General features: G+C 38.5%; 1 protein-coding gene across 1 annotated transcript in view; it reads right to left on the reverse strand.

The window, feature by feature from the left end:
- LOC26530003 overlaps positions 1-14,902 on the reverse strand; it is a 68,288-nt gene extending 53,386 nt beyond the window's left edge. Inside the window, exons 1-2 of the mRNA XM_023181462.2 lie at positions 14,811-14,902; positions 14,511-14,727 (exon numbers count right to left, since the gene is read on the reverse strand). Coding sequence (XP_023037230.2) covers positions 14,511-14,727; positions 14,811-14,902 — 309 coding nt within the window. The remainder of the gene's footprint in view (positions 1-14,510; positions 14,728-14,810) is intronic.
- Positions 14,903-16,981: the final 2,079 nt, after the last annotated feature.

The raw sequence follows: 16,981 nt of genomic DNA on the forward strand, positions 1-16,981 counted from the left end.
AGTGTAGAATCAATTTTAAGATAATTTTACATTGAATTTCCTTTTTTTTTTGTTTGTTGGCTAAATGGTTTAATTTTAAAGGAAATGGAATTCAATGGCAGTGTATATTTTCGTTAGTTAATAATTTTCATTTTTCAGAATTTGAGTATGCATGTAAATTCACAATGTAATATGATGCTTTAGCTCTATTTGGAATATGTAAACCTTCCTATTTTCAACAGCGACAACAACACAACGAAAGATCTTTCTGCGTGGGAAAAATTAACAAGCTGTAAGTGTATCAAAAACCAATTTTCCTTATATTTTTATAAATTTATCTGATGAACTGAATTTATTCGGGTGACCATTAGCATTTAATACATTGTCAATGGACATATATAGAGCAAAATATTTGTAGAGAGTGAATTTGTGTGGATATTAGCGTAATCACGCCACATAAATGTACAATTTTTTTTCTTTTTTTTCTTTTTTAATTTTTTTTTGAACTAATGTAAAAAGTTTAATTATAGTAAAGTTAGGAAATCATGAATATTAAGTAGTAGAGTAATCATTAGTAATAAGAACCAATATGCAACATTTGCAACCTTTTTAATCGGAATTGTACCGAGATTCAGCTATTTAGCTAAACATTGTTTTGAAAATGAAGAATTTTTGTAGATCAAATTGATCGAACCTATAGCACGATGATGCTAATTATTTTGAATGTTTGAATAAATATTAAGTTTATTATGAATCATTAATTTCTTTAGTTCCCTGATGTAGAAGAAGAAGTCCTAGCTTTCGTTTTGGGAGTCTGCGATAACTTTCGCTGGCAGGGTCATGGTATGGTGGGTACAGACGCGGAGCGCAATTATCATCTATAGCGCCTGCAAGAAGTGATGTCCGTAACTCTTTTGTATTCTCCTCTAATAAAAATCCAGGCAAGGGATTCGGTTAATATGGATAGCCGACATACATAAAATACGCTGTGAAAATACTAGCTATGACGTTCACAAAGGACCCCCCCACAGGCTGTTTTTGCTAGTCGTTTATGAATCCCATTGAGCAGTCATATGCATACTAAACATCTTCTCTAAAGTCTATCACACGCGTTCTCAATATAATTCAAGTGGTTCGGTTAACTCTAGTTGGAAATCGAGGTATAGTCCTGGTGGAACAGCGTGAGTAGGTTTATTCGTTCTGCCTCCATTTTATTGAGCAAAAGGATCGCAGTGTCACTAACCTTTGTGTTTTACTGACCTATGTCGACAGTTACAGGGTGTAAAACAGGAGTGTTAGACTGCTACTTTATTTTATTGATATATTAGCTAATACATATATAAGGCGGGATGTCCCAATTTTTTTTGAGATTGTGTCGTCATGTGTCCGGGTCTATTACAAGATGTAGCATGTTCACATATCGAATGATCACTGTACCTAGTTACATACATACATAATTCATAAATAATATAGAAAACATATTGTAGCACTTTGTCACAATATTTATGTATACACATTCAAGTACCATGCGTTTCCCGTAACATTGCATTGTACTGGACAGTGCTGAGTCGGCATATCTAACACGCGCAACGACTCAGTCACCAAGTGAACATGATACGTCCTCACTCTCTAAACATATATACATAGGCGTACCGCTCCTCTGCTGGCTTCACTGGCAGCGCAGTCACGCGGACTTTAGCTATACTGAACAATTGTGAAGATTTAAGAATTCATTCAATAAACAGAACACTAAGTGAAAACACCAGCAACTAAGCGATAATATAATTGTTGTATTATTGTGAATTGTGGGACATAGTACAATGTGCACAAATTTTGCCACGCCCCCTACCGCCCCCGTAATATGAAAACTCGATTATCTCCCTTTATTTTCTACCATGTGCACTCAAATTTGGCACACTTTAATTTGATTTAAATATGTAGCAAAATTTGTATCAAAAACTGACTGAAAATAGCCAAGTTATGCATATAAACGTTTTTCCATAAGGCCGGAGTTGGTCGTTGGCTGGTGGGGCCGCGCCAGGGCGCTATGGTGCTCGTATTCTTAAGTGAGCGAGATACTAAGATATGATTGTAAAAATACGTAAATGCATTTTTTATTATTTGAAATATTTGTTTTACTGGTATATGGTATACCTAAGTCATCGAGACGACTTACTTATTTTTTTTTAGGGCCTTACAACAAGTTTCTTATATTTCTTCTTAATCTAAATCCAAAAGAGAAGAATGAAAACGGCGCTAATCACTTTTTTATTGGGTTGGTCTGTCTTTACTTTTTAGACGAGTTCTATTGTTAAGTTGGGTAAGAGAAATGGCACTCAGCTCAGATTTTAAGATATGTTTGTGTCATTTTGGATGTTCTCGATCCTTATGTTCCACGGAGCCCTAGTGATCGTTCTCAGGTTCTTTTACTGTGTCACTCATATAACTTCAATATTGCTTGTACTTGCATTACTCCATAGTACGGCTTCATAAGCCCAGATGGGCTACAGTGTGGATGGGCTACGCATGCACTCATGTACATTTTAAATTTAAGCCGATTTGTTTTGTTGTCGTAAGCCTATATTGGCGATCGAGTACTTGAAGTACTTGTTAGTCAGGTGAAGAGCACTGGAGAGTGGGAAGTTAAATTTAGTTAAATTTAGCAGTATCTTTTGGTCCTGCTCAGAGTGTCCTCTTCGTGAGATGCGATCTATCTCATAGTGTGGGTTGATTATTGTGTTGTACAACAATTAACCAGGTGAAATCCCTAGTGAGTATGTTTGGCGTTACCTGCTGCAATGAAGCGATCTCCAAATGTGTTGTAGAAATCGGTAAATTTATTTTCGAAGATTGCTGTCTGAATGATTTTATGCGTTAAAGGCATATTTTTGTATATACATTATTTTTTTAGCTGTAAAATGTGTTTTCGATATCAGCATAGCGTCGGTATCACTTGAGTCTTGGAGTAGTAACAATTCGTTTTTGTGATTGGAGATGCCGTTAGCATTCCATAGACATAGATTTACGAAAGCCATTATTTATTAAAATGAAGCTTTTGATGAGCATGTTTTGAATCCGCATCAGTTTCTGCATGCAGTTTTGCATCAACGTTATAAAGGTGGTCATATTTTGGTTTAGTGACCCCTAGGAGGTCTTCAAACCACTAGGAATTTGCTGGCCAAGATCAGATGCGATTAGTGACGAATTTACAGTAAGTCGATACTCTCTTTGGGGGGTTCATCTGTCCAGTTTAAAGAATGCTTGCAAAGAATAACCCAGAGCTGGTTCTAAATGAGATGGTAGATAATCTAACAGCATTATGTTTAAGAAGGCGTTGTAGCAAATAGACGGTCTATCTGAAAGTTGGCACCGGTCGAGGCGTGATTAAAGGTTCTTAAAGACAAGACGTATGCTGTAGTTGGCAGTTTTTGCATAATCTTCGCCCACCGTTTCTTCTGTGGTTGAAGTAATCGCTATCTTTATGATGTCCACAATACACAAGGCACACTAACATTAAGGTTGGAATTGTAAGATTGTGAGATTATTAGTTAGTTGTATATTGGAACATTTTTGCACTCAGATGGTTGGATAGGGCTCCACTACGGTGCTTATTCCAACTTTGCTTTTTACTCGGTAACATTATTCTGGGGGTCTCGCTGATCGTCAAGATTGCTGAGGTTGACTCTCGGTATTGCAATAGTTGCAGTCGACATGGTTGGTTATGTTGCTGACGTTGCACAGTTTGGCCTCTGCCCGGATAGCGTTGCAAAAAAAAAATTGTTCATTATAGCGATTGGCCAAAATGATATACGCCGACAGGAATCAACTAGTATCAATGCCGGACTACAAACACTGGGTAGATAAAATATTTACCTAGATAATTGGGTTACTTCAAGTTTAATACTTTTTGGTTTCCCTATTTACCTTCACTGAGTGAAAATCAGTACTGCTGCGAACTTTGAAGCTTGCCTACCAACTTCCTCTACCAGTTTTGCTTCGCTAAAACACTTGCTTTCATAAGAGAATTTGGAAAGTAGCAACTATAGTTCCAAAAAGTTGAGTTTATTAGATATTAATGTAAATAATGTAAATATGAATGAGAATAGCCATCAAAAGTAAATATTCAAAACAAAAAAAAAAAAAAAATTAAAATCAGTAAAAATGCATATCTAATTTTTTAAAATTGTGTTTAAAAGTCTAATTAAAACATTAAACAACTATATATAGTTGTTTAAAAAAAATTTAAAATGTTATTTGGGATGAAAAAAAAACGGTTTTCATTACATTTTAAAAGGAAAAACATGTTTGGAAATATTTGCTGACTTTGACCTTAAATATAAATAGCTTGAGAAATTTTTTATCAAATGCTTTTTTAAATTTTTCTATCGGTTTAGCTATGATTTTTTTTATTGTAAATGGCAAAATGTGCGTCGTTGTTGTAGTTGTCAACGAGCTGACGAGTTTGATGCAATTGACGACCCAATTACCAATATAGACGTAGAAACACATTGCTCTCTCCACGGTATTTTGTTGCTGTTTGGTGAGTGGCTTACGTTTCCGATATCAGCTCTTGCGGTAGCATTTTGTTGGGTTAGCGACACAACCCAAAATCAAGTGTAGTTGCGTTGTACGGAGAGTCGACGCTTGCGTTTTATTTTACAAGCTGTTCTTGTAACTGTTGAACGCGACAAATGTCGTGTAGAGCGTAGTTAGTGATAGATGTCTCATTAACTACTCCAAAGTGAATAAAAAAAAAATTCTCGTCTGGTAAATTGTAAAGTAAGTAAGGGAAGAAGAATAAGAAGTTAGGCGAAGACTTGATAGAGTAATGAGCTAGGAACGGAGACAAACGACCGACTGTCAAAAAAGAGCACTTTGAGGCATTTATGTGTAGTTTCGATGCAGAATGCATCGAGATCTGATTGCAAGCACGGTTGGAAAGAAAGACCATTATAGGAATAACAAATCTTGAGAATAAAAAAATCATCATATGGCTAGAAACCAAATTGTGGACGGTAAATAACACAACCATATGACAAAAGTGGACTCTTATTTAATACGCAATATTTATAATTAAATGAAATTAAATGTAACTTTTCTGGTAGAGATTTTAATAGGTGAAACATCACTGCCTAGTCTAGAGTCTATGAAGCATGCTGTAATTAAGTAAGGATTAGTTGGTGTTTTAAAATGTATTTTAACATATTTTACGGCATGACACCCCTTGATATCTCTCTATTAAGTGGACACCTAGCTACCCAGTGATACAAGGAACCGCATTCGAAGCAAGATTCTGGCACTCTGTCGGGAATCATGTAGTCCTTGCTCATGTGGCCATTTGAGTTACAGTTGTAACAACGAAAATCTTCTTTGGAACGTTTGCCAGTAGCGGCCAATTTTGTAGCTTCTTGTTCTGCGTGCTGTATAGGTAGCTGAATGCTTGAAAATGCACGGCACAATTCTGCAATGCACTTGAATCTCTGCTTGGATGCGGAGTCCCTCCACAGGAATTCCTTCAATGGCTTTGTCTACTCGTTCCTCTTCACTGACGCAGATAGCGTCAGACAGCCTGGCCTTCTCGTCGATGTAGCTGACGAATTTCTCATTGGCTCTCCAAATACGAGACTCGAATAGGCGCCTGGCATCTGCTTGAGGCACAATTTTTTCGAACGACTCGCCAAGCTGCTCATAGATGTTCCCAACGGGTTCCAAAATTCAAGTACATAGGCACTCAAAAGCCCGTCCTTTTAGCTTGGTCACTAGAAGCATGTGCATTAGTACACCTTTAGTTCCGCATACACCGCTTATGTTTGTCAGCTGCGTGACCCATTTCTTTCCACACGAGTTCCCATTAAATTCCGACAAGGCTTCCTTTGCTGATTGGAATGTTGCAGCCGACGAAAAGCCGATTTCCAACATATACTCTGAGCGTTGGTTTTAACATTGGTTCACGTCGTTGGTTCTGCGAACCAGTTGGTTCTGTTGCCGTTTCGTTTACGTTGCCGTCGTTTTCCCCGCCGATCTCGTTCCCCTCACAACAATCGTTGCTCGTCGCCACTAAATGGTGCGTTTCGCGTTCTGTCTGGCGTTGAGGCGCAATCATGTCGGACAATTGTGGTCGCAGTAAATCGCACAATTTTTTCAGCAAGACATCTGTGTTGTTGTCTCCCTTTTTCTCATTTATGTTCTCTGACAGTTAATTTCGTCTTCTGTACTTTCCTGGACGGTCTCAGTTCCAATAGATATGGAACAAACTCCTCGTCGACTTTCGTTTAAGCGCGCCACAAGCTTGGCCTTTGACCCTGTAGTGGGCAAGTCCATTAGCTCGAGCCACAAAGCAAATTGTGAGCCTCAATGTTGATGTCCGTTACGTTAAAGTTCACCACCTCTGATATTACGGGCAATAATAACACAACCGATCTCTTAACTGTACTTTTAGTTATTTTTAATGTCCACCGAGTAATTATTTCTCGATATCTATCAAACTCCCATCAACGCTCAGCAACCGCTGACTCACACACTAGACGCTCCACACTTACCTCTTTTTCAAAGTGTATGTAAGTAAAAACCAGAGGGTCGGGGTTAACTTCGACCGCGCCAATGCTTATGTACCCTTGCAACTTTTTTGGTAACATTTTTTCTTACCTATAGCCATCAAAGTAGAAACGGGCCACAATCTTAGCATAGAAATAACAAAGATATTGATCAAAGTCACTGTATTCCACCGATTGTTCCTATGGGAGCTATATAATATAATTACCCGATCTTGATCAAAGTTATTTGTACAGTTATTAACCGATATATTAAACTAAAAAATGTTTATTTTGAAAGCAATCGAATTAAAAGTAACGAAGTTATTGACAAAAGACACTGTTTTCGAGCGAATGTTCCTATAGGAGCTATATGATGTAATCACCCGATCTTAATTAAATTTGGCACAGTCGTTTATATGTTTAATAAACTCACCAATATTAAATTTTACCACAATAGCTCAGAAAATAACGACAAAAAAAATATTGAGACAAGTCCCTGATCGTGACTTTGTCGTTTGTATGGGAGCTATATGATATAGTAGTCCGATCCGGCTGAATCCGAGATATACAACCCCTACAGTATATACAAGCTTACATTCAAAATTTCTCTGTAACTCTTACGGAGGAGGAGTTTGCGCTGATCCAGACGGACGGGCAGACGGACGGACACGACTATTGAAACTCGTCTCGTCGTGCTGATCAAGAATATATATACTTTATATGGCCGGAGATGCTTCCTTCTATGCGTTGCACACTTCTGACCAAAATTAATACACCCATTTTGCAAGGGTATAAGAACGGGATCGAAGAGTACCAAGAAAGAGGATTTGCAGGATTTATTTAAAAGCTATTCATTTTATATCGCATGGCTTTTGCAGTATTTCTCCCTGCCGAATATTCGGAAATCATTTACTTTACGTTACGGGCGTTATTTACGCCTTTAACCGTAAAATAGAATTACCATTTGTATTTTATTACAATTTCCAAATTTGCTTGGAAATCTTAAAGTCAAATAAAATTGGCGACTTGTTTTTTTGAACGTATACTGAATGTTTTTGATTATGGCTAGGGAAATCCATCCCGATTTGCGCTATTTTTTTAAAATATAAATAGTTAAATTGGTTTTATGGGTCGATGAGTCATTTAAGCATTAATTTTTTATGCATAAGTAACAAAAAAGTCCCAGCCAAAAATGTTTGATACTTAACGTTTATTTCCTCGTTTAGGAAAAGTGTAACCAGTATGGAAGAGTTACGATGAGACGTATTTTTTACAGTTTGGCGAGGAGAACGCCAAGGTGGCTTCCTTGAGGTAGACAAGGCTTCGAAAAAAAAAATTTGAATAAGAAGACTTGAAAAGTATCGTCTGTTGATTTCTATGATACTCCAGAACCCAAAAAAGGAAAAGAGGTTCTGTCAGAAAGTAGTTCAAGTACAAATTTAATAGAATCTAAGTGTAGTAAATAGGTTGGCCATTCCGATTGGAGCGGAATGTAAGAACAGGTAACAAAAATGGAAAAACGAGTAAAAGATACCTTAACGCATATAAATTCGATAGTACTTGAAACAGGTATTGTTATCAGACCCGATGATAGGGCGGAATCTACAGCAATAAGAACTCCACCACCCCTACGATCAGTACGATCACGTCTAAAAATATTGAAATTAGAGGGTAGAACTGTGGCGTCAAAAACGTCAGGTTTTAACCAAGTCTCAGTAAAGACGATTAGGTCAAAATCAAAAGACAGACTATCTACAAAGAGTTTAGTAAGTTTAGTATTAAGGCCTCTGACATTCTGATAGCCGACAGAGAAGGAAGTTGTTAGTTTTTTGAGAAGAGTAGAAGAAGGAATAGGGAAGGAAGGAGGGGAATAGATGAGGAAGAAAGAGGAATAGATGGTGAAGGAATCCTTGTTTGGCCCCGTGTCTTCCTCTTGCTGGATGTAAACTCCTTCACAATTAAGCTTTTCGGCCAGAAGCTAGAACTGCAGATACAGTCAAAGAACTCAATTGGAACACTGATTTTAAAAGATGAAATTTCTCTAGAATATGAAAATTTGAACTTTTCTATTGATATATTGGAGACATTGAGTTTAGCCCGAATGTGGGCCATGACATCATCCGATGTAGCATCAGGGAGAAGTCTCGAAACACAAATGTGTTTTTTTGTCGGCATTCTAGGTATTTCATCAGCTACCGCATTAATTGTAGCGTCAGTTGCAACAAGTGGCACTCCGGCATTACTATTACTAGAATCCCTGTCGGCAATATACATTGGTGTAGATTCTTGCCCAGATAAAACGGACACTACAGACATCGTCTGCCGAATTGGAGTTTACATTGGTTGAGAAGGGGTCAGAACCGATATAGATGTGGAGACCGGCAAACACAAGGACAAATCAGAAGTCTGTTCTGCTGCCTTCTTACGCTTTCGAGACTCAGTCAGTAGCGTTAAACTACTAAACTGAGACTCGACAGCTTCAAACTCTTGCGAGAGTTTAAGAAAACTGGCGGACAGACTCATCAGGTTATCCTTTGTTTGCCGCATAAAAAGTTCCATTTCATCTTCCACGATCCGGCATGACTCACAACCCCAATTGAGACCCTTTTTTTTATCTAAAAAATCCTTTACCCTGCATGTAAAGCCGGCGCACTTAACATGTACTGTAGTTACACACAACCAACAGTAAATAAAACTATTCAGGGGTGGGGCGGGCTGGAAACAATTTTTAACCGAACAGACAGGCATTATGAGTTAATAAGATGAATTAGTAACCAAACAAATAAATATGAGAAATACACTCTGAGGTCCAGAAATAAAAGGAAAGGGAGATATTGAGGGTGCACAAGGGTTAAAAGAGAAAGAGAGCACTGACTAAGTGTTATAGAGTCTAAATTACAGACACACAACAGACTGCAGTATAAGCGCAAATAACGGCGACGAGTAAAACGAAAACGAGGGAAAAAAAATAAGTTAAAGAGCGCGAGCACGGGAGCTAGAAATCATAATAACAAAAACACTGCAACAAGAACTCACAGAAATTGCAAGACAACAACAAATGAGCGTTGCTTGTGATTTGCAAGAAAGAGAAAAAAAAATTAAATTAAGGTGGGAAAGAGAAAAAGAAAAGAAAAAAAACCAACAAAGGTTATAAGCAGAATAAAAGTTGTTAAAAATTATTAACACAAACACACAAAAACGCAAACGAGTGATATGGTGCAAGTTAAATTTAATATTATAATATAATTATCGAGCGCGATGCCGATAAAACAAAATAAACCAGAGGGCCGGGGCTAACTTCGACCGCGTCAAAGTTTGTATACCCTTGCAATTTTTTTGGTAACTCTTTCCTTACCTATAGCCATCAAAGTGGAATAACGTTTAAGCTAAAAAGGCTAATGTTTCCGAAAGAACGGCCTACATAGGAAATAACGAAGATATTGATCAAAGTCACTGTTTTCCACCGATCGTTCCTATGGGAGCTATATGATATATATACCTGATCCTTATCAAATTTGGCACAGTCATTAACAGATATATTAAACTAACAAATGTTTAATTTGAAAGCAATCGCGTCAAAAGTAACGAAGTTATTAACAAAAGTCACTGTTTTCGAAAGATCGTTCCTATGGGAGCTACATGATATAGTAACCCGATCATGATCAAATTTGGCATAGTCGTTTATATGTGTAATTAACTCACCAATATTAAATTTCACGACAATAGCTCAGAAAATAACGAAGTTATTAAGAAAAGTCACTGTTCGTGACTTTGCCATTTGTATGGGAGCTATATGATATAGTGATCCGATCCGGCTGAATCCGAGATATACAACGCCTGCAGTATATACAAGCCTACATGCAAAATTTCAGCTCTGTAGCTCCAACGGTCGAGGAGGAGTTTGCGTTGATCCAGACGGACGGACGGACGGACGGACAGACGGACGGACGGACGGACGGACATGGCTATTTGAACTCGTCTCGTCGTGCTGATCAAGAATATATACACTTTATATGCTCGGAAATGCTTCCTTCTATGCGTTGCACACTTTTGACCAAAATTAATATACCCTTTTTGCAAGGGTATAAAAATTATAAAATCAGTTAAAACGCGGGAACTTAAAAAAAACACGTCTGTCTTCCTCGAGAGCGTTGATGTTAGTGTGTTTATTGTCAAAAAGGTTAATTTTTAAATGTTAGCGTTTGTAGATCTTAATTTTACAAAACTTACGTTGGGATGTGGACATAATTAAGCCGGAAGTGTTACAATGGTGGGGTAATAGAAATAAATTGTAAAAAAAAATTGTTATAAAGACGAATCATATTTGATTCCCTCCAAGCAGATAAAAATGTGAATAATGTTATCAGACCCGGTGAACCAAACGGTCAATGAAAAGGCACTCTGTTAACTGCATTGGCATATGTGCGGAATTTCCAAGAAGTCTTAGTTACATTCCGTATTTTATTGGATTGTGCTTCAGTTTTGTACTTCGTTTCCTTCAGAGGTGGCTGCTCTCTTCAAATGATGTCTTATGTCTCATCTGTCTCACGTTTTAAAAAGATTACCTCATCATTTAAAATATTCATGCTTCATCGCTGTCGGTATTTACCGGGTATCGAATGGCTGACCCTGAACTCAAAACTTATGCTTCAGACGACATTTTCCTGGGCACTGATTACATTTGGTTAGTTCTGACCGGAGAAAACACGTGCGATGGCCAAGGGCCCCCAGTCGTGGCCAACACTATATAATCACATACTGTACAGTTCAAGACACCATCTACGTCACTGCTGTCAACGATCGATGTGGATGAAGTATTGCAAAGATTTTGGGAAATAAAGGAAGTTCAGTCGCACACAACTGTGCGCTTTCTAGTCCCCAAAGACCAAGATTTTTAACGAATTGGCGAAAAGGATACTTCTGGATGATTTATACATCGATGACGTACTGACAAAAGCTAATACTTTTTATGGCACGAGCACAATTGAAGGTTAGCAAATGGGTCTCAAATAGTAAATAAATTACCAATAGCAAGGGCAACGAAGTTGATATTTCAAGTGAAAAATCCTGCTTTAGGATACTGTTCAATACTATTACCGAATATATTTGCTTGTTTTTCCAAATGATTTACCACTTCTTCTGCCCCGGTACTTTGGGTAGGATATAACCATACGAACTTACCAAAACAATCGACAACTACTAAAAAATGATTGTACCTCTTCTTAGTAAGGACCATTGGACCCACATGGTCAATATGCTTCGTAACTAGAGGCTGATCTCCCTTATCAATGGCTGTCAGGTACCCTTCTTTTCTACCCATTTTCGCATTTGATATAATACACTGTACGCAACTCTCAACTAATCGTGTTACTTTATCTTTCAATTTGCGAATGAAATATGATTGATTTTTCGACCTATAACTGTGTTTTCTTTGTTGAGAAATGTACTTGTTTATGGGCAAGTAAGATTATTTCATTCTCCATCTGCTCGGGTACTACGATCAACTGCTTATTGGCATCTTTGAACAAGACCTCATTCAAAATATAGAAATCCTCATACGCGCCCTTTTTAACTAAACTTCTGATAGCATTTGTCCAATCATCTACCAATTGAGCTTCTTTCAGACGATGAATAATACTATCTGGTTCTGAATAACAGGCGACTCGACTCAAATCACCTACATGCCTCATCCTTAATCCTGACCGATGTTCTAGACTGTAACTAAAATCCTGCAAAAACATGACCCACCTCAAGGGAAAGTTTCCCAGTAAGTACTGTATCTGATTATCTACAATTTCCTGATCGCAGTAGGCCAACCAATTGGGTGTTGGTATACAGGAATATCATCTTTCAAAATAATTCTCAAATCGACCTTCGCATCAGGATTGCGTTTTGGCTTGTATCGTTGAACTATCTTTTCGACCTCTTTAGCCTGTTCTTGGCTTAAATGAGACAACTCTAAAACGATTTCGTCCTTCCCCCGAAAACTGTGCAGACATCTTTAAATTTCTTCATCGAATCCTTATCGGATTAAAATATTTTCTTTTTTTAACTTCTGCTCATTGCTAATCAAAAACTGAGTGTCATTTTTTGTTACCTTCATGTCAACACTGCAGTGTGGACGGAAAGCCCGATTTTTTGGCATAAAGTCTAAAAAATCATGAAACGATATGGTGCCTTTTGTTATTTATTTAGAAACTAGACACTCTAAGCTCAATATATCGATGAACTATAGATTAGTTGTTGCAGCCCTGCATGAGAGCCAGGGCCCCAAAGACAAGCACGTGCTCAGATCTTTTTTAACATTTGCAAGCTTTACAAATTTGCTCAAGTTTGAGGTGACTTATTTTACAGAAAGTAAACATTAATTACATAATTACTTATGGAAAATACAGAGCCAGGTAGCTTAATGACAGTGCACTGTCAAGAATCGTTCTTCCCAAGATAGCGTCAAACCCCATGTCCTCATCGGGAACTACATAAAATTCAACTATTACCTTAATTTTTTCGATGATCACCATTATAACGAAACTACCAAACGTTAAATTTTTGCATCTTCTATTCCTACCAAACATTTTCCAAGACTACCAGTAGTTGTTTAACTCCTAGCTTCCAAAAAACACATCCACAAATTAAGCACATATCTGCTTCTGTATCTATAAGCCCTTTAAACATTTTAACACTTTCGAGATCGAACTTAGGACAATCTTTTCTTCAATGAGTCGCATCTTCATTTTTGTGTCCGGAATACCTTTAACGAAGTACTCTATCAGACTCTCCTCATCAACGTTTACCGGCATCGACATTTCCATAAATGCGTATAAATATTCTTTTAAAGATTTGCATTTTTTCTGTTGGCGTTGATTTAACTTTTTATGGACTGCAGCTGAAGATATTCGTACACTAACTCACCACGAAGAGCTGTTTTCAAAGAATTCCAGTTTTAATTATTTCTTTGACTCCTTATAAAAAATTTTGCCGCCCCACACAATAACTGTTTTCCACACACAAATACCTGTAATTCATTCCACTGTACCGATAGTGCACATTCTTCTAGTTCTTCAATCCATTGAGCAATGTTAGGAATATCTGTACCAGAATACTGTGTCACACTGCCATCAACATCTTTCAAAGTAAACCATGATCTCTCAGGTCTAACTACGTTTTCTGCTGCAATCTCTTCTTCCCCATTAGCTGTTACAACTGACTGATCATCTGATTTCTCATCTTCTTCCTGCAAACCATAATGGGTGAGTAACCTATTCAGCAAAACCCGTTTCCTGTAGTAGGAAGCAATAGTTTGCATAATTCCGACAGCAAAGCAACCACGCTTAGAACCAGAATCTCTGCAAGCTCCATGTCAATTCCAAGAACTTAAAACGCACAAATCCTTTTTTAATATGTTAGTATTATTTTCTAGCTTTGAAAATCGTTATCAGTTTTCGGTAGTGATGCTCGTTCGTCTAGTTAATCTAGCTCCGCCAGAGCCTTTGAAATAAAATTTAATCCATTTAATTCCATGTAACCTTAGCGGTAAGCGGTAAAGCGGTAGATTCCGCGGTAAGCGGTAAGCTTTTTCATTCTGCAAGTAATTTCAGGTTATTTTACAGATTTCTTATAACTAATAATTGTACAATCTCATTTCACTTACTCCAGTCTTGGGCTCTTGGCTACGAAAAAATAACTAAACACGCGGTTCTTATGTATGTACTTCGATCAATGCCGCTGCGTATTGCTCTAATGTGTCTATTTATTAATAATAAAGTATCGCAAGAGTAAGATGAGAAAGAGAGTGTTAAAGTTTTTAAAAAGCGTCATTCTGATTGTTCGGACAGAGTTCCTCTTTGTGCTAAAGTGGTACAAGTTTACTTGAAGGCCCGAATTTCACAAAATTCCCCTCCCAGCAAGCGAGTCACTGGAGCTTGCTTCATCTTTTCCGACATCGAGGACTGCTAACTTTACTGCTGGTCTGGAGAGGACACCTAGTCGTGTCTGTACCTTCGCCTGGCGGATTTGACCATCCGCTGCGGTGGTCACTTCGACCACTCGACCCTTTGTCCAGGTATTTCGACGGTGATTTTCCTCCACTATAAGTACGATGTTGGCTACTCCAATTAGTTTTACGTTTTTATGCCACTTGCACCTTCGTGTTATGTTTGGTAGCATCTCTTTGACCCAGCGTTTCCAAAATAGGTTGGCGAACATTTCACTCTGGCTGAGCGATTATTTATAGCCAAGGATTTGTCTATTTGTTCAGGATCGCAAATCTGTTTTTCTCCATTTGATGAGCTAAGCAACAGGTGATTTGGCGTATGAGCTTCTTGATCTTCGTCGTCCAGGGACACGTATATCAGGGACCTTGAGTTAACCGTTAATACCACCTCTGTCATGGCGGTAAGAAGACTTTCATCTGAGAATTTTTGATTTTGTGTTATACGGTATAATTCGGTTTTTATGGAACGCAATAAGCGCTACCAGGCTCCTCCCATGTAAGGAGCTGATGGTGGGTTGAAGTACCACGATATTTCCTGCTGCGACAATTCTCGATGCATCTTCGCATCATCCAGTTGAAGTTTGTCTCTAAGAAAGGCATCGGACCCTCGAAAATTAGCCGTTATCGCAATATATTTCCTTTGGTGTACCTCGGCGCAATTATGCGACATGATTAGTGTGATAATACTTTTTGTGGTAGTGCCGGACTTTCAGCTTTGTAGCCCAGTGTTGGGTGGGTATAGCGATACGTCCTTCAGCAAAGCGACGGGCTCGATCTCATACACACAATTTTCCATGATCTTTAAAGAAGAGTTGTAACTTCCATAGCGGACTGCTTCGGCAAACGTGGTGGCCTTTTTTCGATGGCTGTTTACTCTTCGTTGTAACATTCTTGTTGTATGTTTCGGGATAGAAACATTCTGGCTTCATTAATTTGGGATGCCAGTTGACTTGATTTACGTATTTTCTTCATCAATTTCCTCTTATAGGGAAGCCAACATGCAATTGCCCTTGTCATCGATTCCATTTTGAAAAGTACTCGTAATTGATTCTTGCTGATTTTCTTCGCATGTGAAGGAAAAGAGGACGCAGTTCCTCAGATACTGTCTTTTCATTGGTAGTTTCCGGCGGCCAATCTGCCGGTGGTAGTTTTAGAAAATTGGGTCCTTCCGATGTCTGCCTTGGCGATGTCTGCAACATTTAGTTTGCTTGGTACCCATCTCCAGTTTTTGGCCTCTGTGAGCTTACATATCTCGGCTATCCTAAACATTACATATTGTTGATATCGTCGAGGGTCTCCATTGAGTCATGCTAGTACCGTTTTCGAGTCGGTCCATAAGTCGATTTCATGTTGCGATATTATGTTTCGCATCAGTCGCGCTTCAGTTACTGCTGACTGTAGCTCCAAGCGGAGTATCGAGAGCGGCTGCAACGAAGCCACTTTGGATTTGGCTGAAACGAGACTCAAAAGTAGTTGGTTATTTTGTTCGATAGGGAAATACGCAACGGCAGAGTAGGCGTCTTTTCCCGCATCGACGAATACGTGAAATTAAACTCGCCAGTCTTGAGCATGCCAATTTTTAAAATACCATCTCAGAATTTGCACGTCCTCTATCAAGGGTAAGAAGGACAGCCATGATTGCCACATATCCTGAAGATTGGGTGGTATTTCCTTATCCCAATTAATCTTCGATCGCCAAACTTGTTGGAGCAGTATTTTGAGATACATCACTATACAGGGTACAAAGCCCATGGGGTCAAAAACTGACATCAAAACTTGTAAAATTTCCCTTTTGGTTGGTGCGACTTTTGTCGCTATTATATTGCGCTTAAGCCGTACAAACTTTAGTGCATAGGTGAAGGCATCTTAATGTGGGCTCCACTGCATGCCCAATATTTTCCCGTAAGAGTGTATCTCTTCACTGTTAAAGAACTGTTTTTCGTCGTGGGTTGTTGTGTCACAAAGTGCAGCTAGTACCCGTTGATAACCACTTGCGCATATGGAAGCCTCCGCGTGCGTGGACTTCTCTAACTTCCTTCGCTAATATATTGGCTTCTTCTTCTGAATGGCATGAATCAATGTAGTCGTCTAGTGTCAACACATTTAATTGGAAAGTTTCCACGACGCCTGGTGTTCTATTTTGTCATAGAAATCGTTGTGCTTTAGGGTCTTCGTCTCTTTCTGTTATTCGATGGAACATTTCCGCGATCTCATTGCTCACGCCAATTGCTCTCATTCTAAAGTTATACATAATTTACAGCAAGGGCACGAGTAAATCGGTTTCCTTTAGAAGAGAATCATTTAGGGCTACTCCCGATGATTGAGCTGCCGTGTCCCACACCAATCTGACCCTGTCAGGTTTATGTCGAAAAATGGGCAAGGTTTTGTATTGACTGTGTAGCTCATTTGCAAAAGGAGGGTCTGCTGCCATTTTCTGTTGCATGCATAACAATCGTCGTTTTGCTACTGACCCGTC

This window comes from Drosophila willistoni (genome assembly GCF_018902025.1).
Source record: "Drosophila willistoni isolate 14030-0811.24 chromosome 2L unlocalized genomic scaffold, UCI_dwil_1.1 Seg168, whole genome shotgun sequence".
In the NCBI taxonomy this organism is placed as follows: Eukaryota; Metazoa; Arthropoda; class Insecta; order Diptera; family Drosophilidae; genus Drosophila; species Drosophila willistoni.